Source organism: Mesocricetus auratus, unplaced genomic scaffold (genome assembly GCF_017639785.1).
Source record: "Mesocricetus auratus isolate SY011 unplaced genomic scaffold, BCM_Maur_2.0 Super-Scaffold_100003, whole genome shotgun sequence".
Lineage (NCBI taxonomy): Eukaryota > Metazoa > Chordata > Mammalia > Rodentia > Cricetidae > Mesocricetus > Mesocricetus auratus.
Genome location: NW_024429188.1, coordinates 19,050,001 through 19,064,305, shown reverse-complemented (window position 1 = coordinate 19,064,305; position 14,305 = coordinate 19,050,001). Strand labels below are relative to the sequence as shown.

Here is a 14,305-nt window from a genome sequence, read left to right as displayed (position 1 = left end):
GAGTTTTCATATAGCATGTGTTCTTAGCATCTATAGTATTCTAGACATTTTTTACCAACAGAATCATCTGGGAGGTTAAGTTTAGAGACTAAACTTATTCAAGACAGCATAGAAAACAGCATTGTCAGGATTCCAATCCAATATCTTTCTGATTCTACAACGTGTATCCTACCACTATTCCAGACACATCAGATGGTTCTTTGAGAGTTTATTAACTTGCACAGCAAATTAAAAAATTGTACTGAGATTGGAAATGAAGCGTGAGGGTTAGAGGAATACCATTGGGGTTTTGACAGCAGCTGTGGTGAAGAACATAAACTGGTAAGTCTTACCCAGTTTGTGAGGAAGCATGCCTGCTAAGGTACACACAGAGTGTGCTGCTAATGGAACCCATGGGAAAGTGATGTTGCTAAAGACCAGTGCTCCTTCTTTAAGAAAAACAAAAGAAAACAGCACCAACAGAAAATAGAAACCTTTAAAAAAATCGAAGTCCAAGGGATAGGAGGAGAGATTAAGTCTGTGAAAAAGGAAAGGTAATCCCCAGGTTCTGTCCTTTGGGAATTTTAAAGTTCAGTGGCTATGAGTTTGATTCCAAGGATGAGTTCTGGCTCTGCTTTTTCTGGTCAGCAGCTGTAATGGATTGTTGCAAGTATGGGTCATTGGTAGGAGGTTATAAACGTACAGAAGAGAAGGCATGTATGGGCAGCAAAGGCACAACCGTGCTCTAGGTAAGCAACCTAGAGAGCATCCCCTATTCACTGGATACAGCCTTTCATTTTAGAGGTAAAAGTCAGTGTCATAAAAGAAATGTAATTTTTAAAAAGAGAACAAAAGAAGCAATTTTCAGTTGTTCCAAGCAGAGATGGGCTCAGATTGTTATAACAAATCAACATAGTTTTGTATCAGCTAGTGTGAGGTTATAGCTTTGAACATATTTTGTAGAGTCAAGGGATTAGTTAAAATCCAGGGGTTAAAGGTATAACTCGGTGACAAAGGGCGTCCCTAGCATGTGTGGGATCCTGGATTTTATCTCTAGCACTGCAAAGATAAACACAAAATACAATATACACAACAGAGGTTACCCTGGAGTTTGGGCTTTCACTCCAAGTCATTTAACTATAAGTTGTTTTCACATGTAAATTTGTTCCAGAATGTCTTTCCTCAGGAAATCATCCAGTATCTTCCCTTCGGTGATTCTTACTGAACTCTCTTAATTGAACTCTATATGTGTGTCTGTCTGTCTGTCTGTCTGTGTGACTATAGCTGTCTATCTAGACTCATATTTTGAAACATGCATACAAGTCTATGAATTTGACTTAGAAAGATAATCCTTCCTCTCTTGCTCTTGTTTTGGTTGTATGTATTAGAGATACAAAATGCTTCCCTGAAAAAGCAAACCAAAAAAATGCAAGACATGGAAGAAAGAACAAACCAAAAAATTCATAAAAGGCAACAAATGGAAGAAAAGATAAACCGAAAATTGCAAGAAACAATGCAAACAGTGCAAGGGTTGAAAACTGAAATAGAGACAATAAAAAAAACACAATCTGAAGAAAGGCTGGAAATAGAAAAGCTGGGCAAATGGTCAGGTACTACCGATACAAGCATTACCAACAGAATACAAGAGATGGAAGAGAGAATCTCAGGTGTTGAAGATTCACTAGGAGAAATGGATTCATCTACCAAAGAAAATCTTAAGTCCAACAAATCCTTAATACAAAACATCCAGGAAATATGGGACACCATGAAAAGACCAAACCTAAGAATAAGAGGTATAGAAGAAGGAGAAGAAAACCACCTCAAAGGGGCAGAAAACATATTCAACAAAATCATAGAAGAAAACTTTCCCAACCTTAAGAAAGATATGCCAATGAAGGTACAAGAAGCTTACAGAACACCAAATAGAGTGGATCACAAAAAAAAAGTCCCCTCGCCACATAATAATCAAGACCCCAAATATACAGAATAAAGAAAGAATATTAAGAGCAGCTAAGGAAAAAGGCCAAGTAACATACAAAGGCAGACCTATCAGAATTACACCTGACTTCTCCATGGAAACTCTGAAAGCCAGAAGGTCCAGAATAGATATTCTACCAACACTAAGAGACCATGGATGCCAGCCCAGACTACTATACCCGGCAAAGCTCTTAATCACTATAGATGAAGAAAACAAGATATTCCATGACAAAACTAGATTCAAGCAATATGTATCCACTAACCCAGCCCTTCAGAAAGTTTTGGAAGGAAAACTCCAACACAAGGAAGTTAAGTACAACCAGAAAAACATAGGCATTAGAGAATCCCTTTCTACCAACAGCTAAAAGAACAAAGGGGTGAAATTCCACACATAATTCCACCACCAACAACCATTCCAAATCAAAGAAGAATGAGCAATCAATGGGCATTAATATCCCTCAACATTAATGGTCTTAACTCACCCATAAAAAGACACAGGAAAGCAAAGACAGAATCCATCCTTCTGCTGCATACAAGAAACACACCTCACCCTCAAAGAGAGCCATTACCTGAGAGTTAAAGGTTGGGAAAAAATTTTTCCAATCAAATGAACCCAAGAAACAAGCAGGGGTACAATCCTAATATCTAACAAATTAGACTTTAAAATAAAATCAAAAGAGATGAAGGAGGTCATTACATACTCATCACAGGCGAAATCCACCAAGATTAAGTGTCTATCCTGAACATCTATGCCCCAAATACAAAGGCATCCACATTCGTAAAAGAAACATTACTAAAACTTAAATCACATATAAAGCCCCACACACTTATAGTGGCAGATTTCAACGTACCACTCTCACCACTAGACAGGAATAACAGACAGAAACTCAACAAAGAAGCAAAGGGACTAATAGAAGTAATGACACAACTGGGATTAACAGACATCTATAGAACATTTCATCCACATGAAAAAGAATATACCTTCTTCTCACCACCACATGGAACCTTCTCAAAAATCAACCACATACTTGGCACCATATCCAGCCTCAGCAGCTTCAAAAAAATTGGAATAACTCCACGCATCTTATCAGACCACCATGCTTTAAAATTAGAATTCAACAACAACACAAATTGCAGAAAACCTACAAACTCATGGAAATTGAATAGTGCACAACTGCACCATTCCTGGGTCAAAGAAGAAATAAAAAAAGAAATTAAAGACTTCCTAGAATTCAATGAGAAAGAAAACACAACATACCCAAAACTATGGGAGACACTTTGAAAGCAGTGCTACAGGGGAGGTTCATAGCACTAAGTGCCCACATGAAGAAACTGGAGAAGAGTTATACTGGAGAATTAACAGCACAGCTGAAAGCTCTAGAAAACAAAGAAGCAAACTCCCCCAGGAGGAGTAGACGCCAGGAAATAATCAAATTAAGGGCTGTAATCAGTAAAGTAGAAACTAGGAAAACAATATAAAGAATCAATGCAACGAAGGGGTGGTTCTTTGATAAAATCAACAAGATAGACAAACCTTTGTCCAAACTTACCAAACAGCAGAGAGTGAACGTGGAAATTAACAAAATCAGAAATGAAAAGGGGAACCTAACAATGGACTCTGAGGAAATTCAGAGAGTCATCAGGTCATACTTTGAAAATCTGTACTCCACAAAATTCGAAAATTTAAAGGAAATGGACGACTTCCTGGATAGCTATCACTTGCCAAAATAAAATCAAGAACAGATAAGCAATCTAAATAGACCTATAGCCCTATGGAAATAGAAGCAGTCATCAATAGTCTCCCAACCAAAAAATGCCCAGGTCTAGATGGCCTCAGTGCAGAATTCTACCAGAAATTCAAAGAACAGCTTATACCAGTTCTTCTCAAAGTATTCCACACAATAGAAGCAGAAGGTACTTTGCCAAACTCTATCTATGAGGATTCAATAACCTTGATCCCCAAGCCACACAAAGACACAACTAAGAAAGAGAACTTCAGACCAATATCCCTCATGAACATTGATGCAAAAATACTCAATAAAATACTGGCAAATCAGATCCAAGAACATATCAAAACAATCATTCACCACGATCAAGTAGGTTTCATCCCAGGGATGCAGGGATGGTTCAACATATGAAAATCCATCAACGTAATCCACCATATAAACAAGCTGAAAAACAAAAATCACATGATCATCTTACTAGATGCTGAAAAAGCCTTTGACAAAATCCAACACCCCTTCATGATAAAGGTCTTAGAGAGATCTGGGATAACAGGGACATACTTAAACATAATAAAAGCTATATACAGTAAACCAACAGCCAACATCAAACTAAATGGACAGAAACTCAATGCAATTCCTCTAAAATCAGGAACAATACAAGGCTGTCCACTCTCTCCATACCTTTTCAACATTGTAATTGAAGTTCTAGCCATTGCCATATGACAAAAAAAGGGGATCAAGAGGATACAAATTGGGAAGGAAGAGGTCAAACTTTCCCTGATTAACACCTTCAGCAAAGTGGCAGTCTACAAGATCAACTCAAGAAAATCAGTAGCCCTACTATATACAGATGATAAAAGGGCTGAGAAAGAAATCAGAGAAACATCACCCTTTATAATTGCCACAAACAACATAAAATACCTTGGGGTAACGCTAACCAAACAAGTGAAAGACCTGTATCACAAGAACTTTGAATCTTTAAAGAAAGAAATTAAAGAAGCCCTCAGAAAATGGAAAGATCTCCCATGCTCTTGGATAGGTAGGATCAATGTAGTAAAAATGGCAATCCTGCCAAAAGCAATCTACAGATTCAATGTAATCCTCACTAAAATCCCAACACAATACTTCACAGACCTTGAAAGAACAATAATTAACTTTGTATGGAAAAACAAAAGACCCAGGATAGCCAAAAAAAAAAAACCCTGTTCAACAAGGCAAAGTCCGGAGGCATCACCATCCCTGACTTCAAGCTCTATTATAGAGTTATAGTCCTGAAAACAGCTTGGTATTGGCACATAAATAGACAGGTAGATCAATGGAATCGAATTGAAAACCCGGATATTAACCCACACACGTATGAACATCTGATCTTTGATAAAGAAGCTAAAAATATACAATGGAATACAGAAAGCATCTTCAACAAATGGTGCTAGCATAACTGGAGGCTGGAATGTAGAAGCATGCAGATCTATCCATGTTTATCGCCATGCACAAAACTTAAGTCCAAATGGATCAAAGACCTCAACATAAATCCAGCCACACTGAACCTCTTAGAAGAGAAAGTGGGTGGTACCCTTGAACGAATTGGTACAGGAGACAGCTTCCTGAATATAACACCAGTAGCACAGACAGTGAGATCAACAATTAATAAATGGGACCTCCTGAAACTGAGAAACTTCTCTAAGGCAAAGGACACAGTGAGTAAGACAAAAAGGCAGCCCACAGAATGGGAAAAAATATTCACTAACCCCACATCTGACAGAGGGTTGATCTCCAAAATTTACAAAGAACTCAAGAAGCAAGTCTCCAAAACACCAAAGGATCCAATTAAAAAGTGGGCTGCAGAACTAAATAGAGAATTTTCAATAGAGGAGTCTAAAATGGCTGAGAGGCACTTGAGAAAGTGCTCAACATCCTTAGCCATCTGGGAAATGCTAATCAAAACAACTCTGAGATACCATCTCACTCCTGTCAGAATGGCTAAAATCAAAAACACCAATGGCAATTTATGCTGGAGAGAATGTGGTGAAAGGGGGACACTCCTCCATTGCTGGTGGGAGTGCCAACTGGTTCAGCCACTTTTGAAATCAGTATGGAGATTCCTCAGAAAAATGGGAATAAATCTACCACAAGACCCAGCAACTCCACTCTTAGGCATATATCCAAAAGCTGCCCATTCATACAACAAGGATGTCTGTTCCACTATGTTCATAGCAGCATTATTTGTAATAGCCAGAATTTGGAAGCAACCCAGATGCCCCTGAACCAAAGAGTGGATAGAGAAAATGTGATATATTTACACAATGGAGTACTATTCCGCAGGAAAAAAAACAATGGAATCCTGAGATTTGCAGGCAAATGGATGACACTAGAAGAAACCATCCTGAGTGAGGTAACACAGTCACAAAAAGAGAAACATGGCATATACTCTCTCATATATGGATTTTAGACATAGTTGTGGGGAGTGCCACCCTACAATCCCATGGCCAGAGAGTCTGGGAAACAGAAACTTCAATCAATGGCTGATGGAAGAAGAGGCAGACTCCCACGGCTAAGCACTGAGCTGAACTCAAGAAAGCCAGTAACAGAGAGGGAGGACTGATGACCAAAGGGATTAAGACTGGGCTGGTTTAACCCCAGAAACAGCTGACCTGACAAGGGTTAACTCTTTAATCCCAGGCTGACACCTGGGAATCCAGCATGGGACTGATCAAGAACCCCTGAATGTGGGTATCAGTGATGAGGCCTAGGTAATCTATTGAGCCTTGGGCAGTAGATCAGTATTCATCCTGAGTATACAAATGGACTTTGGACTCCCATCCAACAATGTGAGATGCACTCTCACCCTGAACTCTTGGGGGAGGGTCTAGGCCCTGCCCTGGATGAAATGACAGACTATGGACACCCCCATGGAGGGCCTCACCCTCCCTGGGGAAATGAGGGGATAATGGGGGGGTTGGTGGGAGGGCACGGGAGGAGAGGAGGGAAAGGGAGAGGGACCTGGAACTGACTTGTGAAGAAGCCTTGTTTTTAATCTAAATTTAAACTTAAAAAAAAAACAAAAAAAACAAAATGCTTCCCCATGTTTACTTTGATGAGAGGCACTTCAGGAAGCAAATCCATTTCTGTGCCTTTTGTTTCTGGGAAGCTGGCCGCATGCTCTCACCTGTGAATAACAGCAAATAGATCCTCAGTTGTTCGAGGTTTGTTTGGAGACACAAACACACCCTCAGCTTCAGCTTGGGAGTCTTCACTGAGTGGGGAAGTGATGGAGTCATCACTTGGTGATGATTCTTAAAACAATAACAGAAACATCTTTAAGAGGCAGCTACACCTGTTTCCTTGATTCCAGCATCAAACAAACAGAAGATACCTTACCACGATTTTTGAAATGAGAGAGGTATCTGTCAGATATTAGTTTCTAAAGAACAATAGCTTTCTTCTCAATTGTTTTAATAAATGCAAAATAAATGGTACAGAGAAACCAACACCTAGGGCTATACAGAACTATAGGGAATGTGGCAAACATCATAGGACACATTTCCACCCTAACAAACTTATCATTAACTGACCTTTCAATGAAGTCTCATCCATACTTCCTTGGGTCTCCTCTGCTCTGCTGTTATCAGAGGCACTTTTGGGTGAGGTACCTGAAGCAATATTTTCCTGCTCAGAACATTTTTCAGGGAATGAATTTAGAGTTGACATCTCTGACTCATGGCGGTTAGTCACAGGCACTTTGTCATGGTGGCGGCTCACAACACGTTGATGCTTATGCTGACTGCTTATATCTGTTACTCTAGTTGGTGAGTTGGCTTGAAGTGTGATTCCATCCACAGATTCCGGTTTCACGCCTTCTTCCCCAACTCCAAAGAGTGCCTTCTGCCCTTGTTGTGGGGCTCCATCTGGACTAGCTCCGTACTGCATTATTTTACTTCCCAAATCACTGGGGCGGGCAGCAGACACCCTCTGAAATCCTGTTGCAAATCCACAGTTCTTACTTGCTATGTTCTCTGGAATAAGCTCACTTTCCATCTGTATTTGGTCTTTCATCACATTTGAATCTGGAAGATTGCTGCTAGCTGAGGTTACAGTTTCTGAATTGCAGTGACTCTTCACATCAAAAGTAGGGTTCTTTCCTAAATGTTTCTCTGGCCCTATTTCAGCTGCAGAGGAATCTAAAATGGACAGGAGGGTGTCTTCAGCAGAGTACTGGCGTGATATTGATTTCTTTGCTGTGTGTGGTCTTGTTTTACCTGGAGATAATGAAGCCACAGAAGCCACTGTGACAGTACTCTCTTCTAAGGAAGGGAGATCTGTATTATCACCCTCCTTCTGCTTAACTTCTTCAGACTTAGTGATGGACCTAAGGTTTACAGATTTCAGGACTGTTGGTGTAATTGCAAGAGATGGTGGAGGATTTGACCTCAGCATATCTCCTACTGGGTTTTGCTTATGAGTAAAAACATGCAATGGGTGGCGGTGGTGGAATGGTTTATTCAAAACATGAAGAGCACTTAGGTCAAGATGAGTAGGAGGTATAATTGGAAGTTCCAAATCTTTACTCAATGATAGGGCTCCATCTTTTAAAGATGGTTGCTGTAGTGAGGATTTCCTTTCTGGGACTTTAGGTTTTCTTTTGCTACCTCCAGGAGACAATGGACCTGAAAAGAAAGCTGTAGGGAAAGAGGAGGTTGGCGTTTCTGACTGGCTTGAGTAGCCACTTGATGGAGACGCTAAGCCAGCCAGCTTTTCTGGTGACGCCAGTTTAAATTCATTGTCGACAGAAGGAAGAGAGGGGGTGGTTGCCCTTGATTCTGACTGGGATGTTTGGGATTCAGAACTCTCTGGAGATTTGATGCATTCAATAACTGTGGTACCCGTAGCAGTGCTTGAATTAGATAAGGATCTGTAAGGATCATTTGTTTTCAAGTCATTTAGAAGCCAGAGGTCTGCATAGTGAGTTGATTCAGCACCTTCATCTTTGAATGGTGAAATGTCAGTAGCATCCAACTGAGGTTCCTTAATAGCATGCTCACTCTGGTTTATCCAAGAGTCCTGCTTTGCAGGCAGATTGGCATTTTCCACTCGAGAAGGCGTGTTGGAGAAATCAAGAGGCAGCTTCATTTCCCTGGAACTGTGAGGCAGATGCTGACCACTGCTTATCTTTGGTTCTTTCTTCTCAGAAATCTCTGCGTTTTCATCGGACTTTCTCAATGATGAGCTACGTTTAGGTGGAGTTGGCTTTGCCTTTGGTTTCCTAAAAGAGATACTTGGTCTTTCCTGCCTCCTGTGGTCTAAGTAGTCTTGCCAGGTGCAGTCTGGAAGACCAGGAGGAACTCCTACACCCTGACCATTCTCTGGCCCTAGGCCTGCATAGTGACAGGCATAGCTCTTATTACTTTTGAGACCACAGTCAAAGTGCATCGAGGTATAGTATCCTTCTGTGTCCACTGAGAAATGAGAGCTAGTATCTGCTTTGTCTGAAGGAGACTTCTCCAGAAAGCTGTCATAGGTGCCCATGCTTGTGAAGCTTGGGCAGCCCAGGCTATCTGCTTTTGGACGCTCAGGACTGAAATCTTGGCGGCAGGATGCGTCATGATGGTGGTGGAGATAATTCCACTCACTGTCACTTGTATTGCTGTTGTTGGGGTCATCCAGCAAATCTGTAACAGTGGAGGTGAAGGAGTTTGTTCGGTGGCCTCTTACTTTATCCATGTGGTCATTGTACTGCTCTGTCACAAAGACACTGGTGTCTTCATTTGCATTAGGAGCAGTGTTCAGTGACAATTCGGAGTCACAGTGTGAAGAGCCAGTGAGGGGAGGAGACGCTGCAGGAGGGATTGTCTCTGAGGTCTGTGAGGGGCATGTGGAGCTGCTCCCACTCCAATTACCACTGGACGACTGGTGGTCATCTTTCTGGTCCATGTGGCTGCTAAGAAGGACACTAGCTGTGGAAATGCAATGGATGGGACTTCCAAACGTGTCTGAGTTGGAGGAGATGTCACAGCTTCCAGAGTCAGCCACCATTCGGGACAGACGTGACCTCCCTCTCTCGCTTAGCTTGTGCTGGGGGCTGTGCAGATGTTGAGAACAGGCCAGGCTCAAAGCAGGCTGGTGTTCCTGTGCACTTGGGCTGCTTGGAACTTCACTACAATCTTTAGGGGTTCTTTCATGATCACCCACAAAAGGCTCTCCTTCTTCATATGCTGAGGATTTAGCACCAACTTTGGAGTCAGCTTCTCCACCTCTATTTCCCTCCCGTGGAAGGCTCCGAGATCTTGTGCGGCTGCTCACTACAGGAGTAAACATGGTATCACCTTTGTCTGCCAGTGCAGAGATGTTGCCAGCAGAATGAGAAAGGGAAGCTGCAATGCTTTGACCCCTTTGAGCTCTGATTCTCCTTCTGGATGGGGCAGCAATCAGAATATCCTCAGTTTGGCATTCAGAATCCCTGGTTCCGGACCTCCTATTGACAGTGTTGGAGGGGTCTGGATTTGTGTGCACAATCACATTCCTTTCCCTGGCCACTGGTGATTCATCAGAATCTAGGGCATAGGGAAAACAGCAGAAAATATTACATATTGGCAGACTAGCAGGCATTTTGAAGGGTTTTTATAAATCTGTGTGCTACCATATTAGAACCTTCTACTACATGAACAAATAGTATCTAAAATTAGGAGACAGTTCAAATGCTTTCTGTCAGTGATTTTTCTCTATTTCTATCTAATTGCATATTTGTATATGCTTATATACATGTGCATTATGCATATAAAGATATGCTTTTTGTTTTTAATTAATGAGCAAATAAATGCAAAGAGCATGCGCTTTGCATTAATTTGCTCCAACAAGTGACTGTTTTCATAAAAGAAAACTGATAAAAAAAATCAAAAACCAACTGACTGAAGTACAAAATCTACAGTCCTTGCCGCTACTTTTCATTTGTGTTTTGAAATACAAGCATAATGGAATACAATTCATAGATGTCATTAAAAAATTAAAGTCTTATTTACATGGAGCTGCTACCATAAAATTTTTAAATTGGTAGAACTATTATAAACACACTGAACAGAAAGTTTTAAATGTCCCCAAAGATACTATATTTTTAAGATTCTATATTTGAAAATGCTTAAAATTTACATGGAAAATAATAACATAAAAGTACATTTCTCTTCAAATGATGTTACAGTTTTTAAAAAGTATCATTGAATCTTTATTCATATTTCTGTCTTAATGAAACATTTGAATTGGCTAGATATTGTATTTCACCAGAAATGGTTGCATCTATAAGGCCAAGCCTTTATGTTCAAGAACAGAGTTTAAAAAATAATGCCAAATGGTTTTCTGAAAGCAAATAAATATACTGTAGTTTAAAACAACGGCAAATTAAAACATTCAATATTTATAAGGAATGTTATAGTTGAAGGCTGTTGAAAGTAGGCACCTATTTCCTCTCCTTATCATCTTCACTAGACAGAAACTATAAACATTTTTATGCCATACCTATTTCTTGTTGAACTCTTCTGGGAATCCCCGAGATGGTTTTCCTTCGCCTCAATTTTCGTCTCCTCTGTAGTACCGATTGTGAGTGAACAAGAGAACAGCGTATACTAGCGTCTCTGTCAAAACCAACTCCTGCAACCCACAAATAGGTCTCATTAGCCTTAAAAACAGCAGATAAATCTCCATTTGCTTGTAAAATAGCAATATTTATTGACTGGAAGTCAGGGAAGACTCTGGATTAAGCCTGTGAACAAATAAATATAAGGGAGCCTTTCTTCATCCCCTATTTAAATGATGCTGCAGTACACTAAGCTTTACTTCTAAATGCAGCCATAAGCAACAAGCAAAAGAGGAAAGTGAAAAGAAATAGAAAGGTACACCAGCAAAGCCTTCTCACACTGAACTGATTATGACCTTTAGTCACTATTATTTACTGGTCTATTTCTGGACCCTCTGAAACTGATATCTTTGCATAGTAGATCAGTATCCAAGATGTGAACCTAATGTATCCTGACCCATTTCTTCATTAAAAGCGCCTTTGTAAGTTTTTCTCCCTCCACCTCCTATGCCCAATCTCCAAGCAGTTACACATACATACACACACACACACACACATACACACACACACACACACACACACACACACACCTGTGAGGAAACACAACAACACAACAGATTAGGGCTTTCTTCTTTTCAATAGTCTTCTAACTCTACTTTCTTTGTGACTAAATTGAATGTCTTTTTGTTGGAAATAAACATACAGAGGCGTTCCCAGTCGTGCACTCAAAATGGATTTACCTTCTGTACCAATCAGCTATAAGATAGACTCCCCAGTCTTTAAAGCACTATTTGTTACTATGCATGTAGGGACCAACCATGGTGCTTATTAGTTCTTCTCTGTAATCACATTAGTAGCACTATATATGGTTCTATTAAATTAGAACAAGGAGAAGGAAGGTAAGGAATTCAAACTCTGTCTGGCACAAGCATGCACTGTAGATTTTCCAGTGCAAGCTGTGGCTAAGAAATCTAGGAATGGTGTGCTTTGCAATTTGATTACCTCATCATTTTCCTAACTGTTAATCCTTGGGTCATCTGTATAGCATCACAGTGCCAACAGTTTCTAGGCTCACTTTGAAATATCTGTGTCACATGAGATGAATGATGATAATGTTATCAGAGAACTCATATGAATGATACTTTCTTGGTTTCGATCAAAAACTAAGATCCTTTATTTGAATCTTGATGATGATTGAATGCACGATCTACAAACGCTGTGTATTATATGGACATCATTAACATTGCTCTCATTGGAGCTCTTGAAATCAACATCTAATCTGGGGCCTTCATTTTGAGAGTTCCTGAAATAAAACTGAAAGAAAAATCTTCTCTTTTTCCTAATCACAAGATGATGGCCCATAATCATAGGACTACATTTGAAAACAAGATTTTACTTACAGCACCAGAAAGGAAGCAGAGGCTGCTAATAGTCAGATGTTCCCAGACAGAAAATTTGTTTAAAGGGGTGCCAGAATGATCCACTTTGGCAGACAAACTCCTCTAACATATCTCATTTAGATCACAAAGGTCAGACAAGTGCACATCTTTAGAATAATCTATCCCATAAGTTGGATAGGTCAGCAGGAAAATGAAGTTTTAGCGCACAACACAACTGGTCAATGCATTAGAGTACCCCTCATTCAGAAAGGAAAATAATATCTGTCCCAAATACCTGGTCCATTTGTTCCCAACTCTAGGTCAGAGAAATCTCAGTGGAATTAATAATAGCAATGAGCAAAATGCTTCTCAGGGGGCATGCAATCTTTAGTTATGGGGATAATGATGAAAGCCAGCCATAGTGTGGCTGTTTTTGATGTTTTCATTACATAAATAAGGTAAAAGGAAACTAGAAGAGGTGTTTTAAAAATACCAATGGGGAGATCACTTAATTTGGGGGAGAATGATTGAGAGCAAACTAAATCTCTGTGTCTCTGTCTCTCTGTCTCACTCGTCTCTCACAACCACACACACACACACACACACACACACACACACACACACACACACTCATACATACACAAATACATAATTAAACCTATGTAGATTCCTTTAAAAATAAAACCTCATCTGATTTACAACTAAAATTTCCAGCTCCAGCCCCAGCTCCAGAATTCACTACCTCTGCTAATAGAAATAGAAGGATAATCCAGCTAGATTTCTATCCTACCTAAACTAATATGCAAACTTTGAATACATACAATAGCAGAAAGTGAAAGGAAGTCAGGCTTGCTGGTTTTGAAACACAATTCACCCCTCTTCTCTGTATTTATGTATTTTTCAGGTCAAACATCCCTAAAATCAATACAGAAGTTCAAATGGTCTCTTAGAAAAAAGCCTACCTTCATCCAGGGAAGCATGAAAACCAGATTTTCTAGTTGGTCGACAGGACCTTACTTGCAGTTTTAGAAACCTGGGTTTTGCTGTTTTCTTTCTTGCAGTTCCACACATCATTATCATGTGATTAATCACTGCCAAAGAGCTATTTGGTGATTTTTTTCAAAAAGAAACTGTCCATCATTTACATAACAAGCAGTCCAGCAGAATATATGCAAATTGGTGTTCAAAACCTGACAAAAGAATACTGAATATCTCCTGACTTGTATGTTGACAAAAGATTTCTTGCTCACAACAAAAGTATATGTTTAGCTGATAGGGATGCTAACAGCACAGGTTTTTTTTTTTTAACATATTAATACATGGAATGCTCAGACCCCACTGCCCCTAAAGGAAAACAAGAAAACGATACCAGTGACATTGATGGGAATAATGCAAGAAGAAATCACTTGGGCATCCTGTTTCATCTTCTCCTCGGGAGTCGGGAGAGGTAGCGCTTTGCTCCAGTTGGTCTGCTTGTCCAGTGTGGAGGGGACATTGTGTATTGGGTTTTTCGGCCTCTGCCCTAACATGACATCTGTGTCTTCATCCTCTGGAGAGTGAGACTGCAAACAAAATACATTCAGATTCACTTCCCATAGCTTACATGTTTAAGGAATTTCATAGTTCAGCCTTTTGAAAATAAGGCTAGAAATAAACATGTAGGACAAAGGAAACAGTTCTAGAGA

The 14,305-nt window shown here is 40.0% G+C and overlaps 1 protein-coding gene across 6 annotated transcripts in view; it reads right to left on the bottom strand.

Moving 5' to 3' along the window:
- The window catches only part of Nhs (NHS actin remodeling regulator), a 328,267-nt gene that overhangs the window by 5,107 nt on the left and 308,855 nt on the right, over nucleotides 1–14,305 (bottom strand). For all 6 annotated transcript variants that reach the window (XM_040744099.1, XM_040744100.1, XM_021229584.2 and 3 more), the window contains 4 exons: nucleotides 13,990–14,182; nucleotides 11,184–11,315; nucleotides 7,253–10,228; nucleotides 6,847–6,973 (listed from right to left, as the gene is read on the bottom strand). In XM_040744099.1, coding sequence (XP_040600033.1) covers nucleotides 6,847–6,973; nucleotides 7,253–10,228; nucleotides 11,184–11,315; nucleotides 13,990–14,182 — 3,428 coding nt within the window. The remainder of the gene's footprint in view (nucleotides 1–6,846; nucleotides 6,974–7,252; nucleotides 10,229–11,183; nucleotides 11,316–13,989; nucleotides 14,183–14,305) is intronic.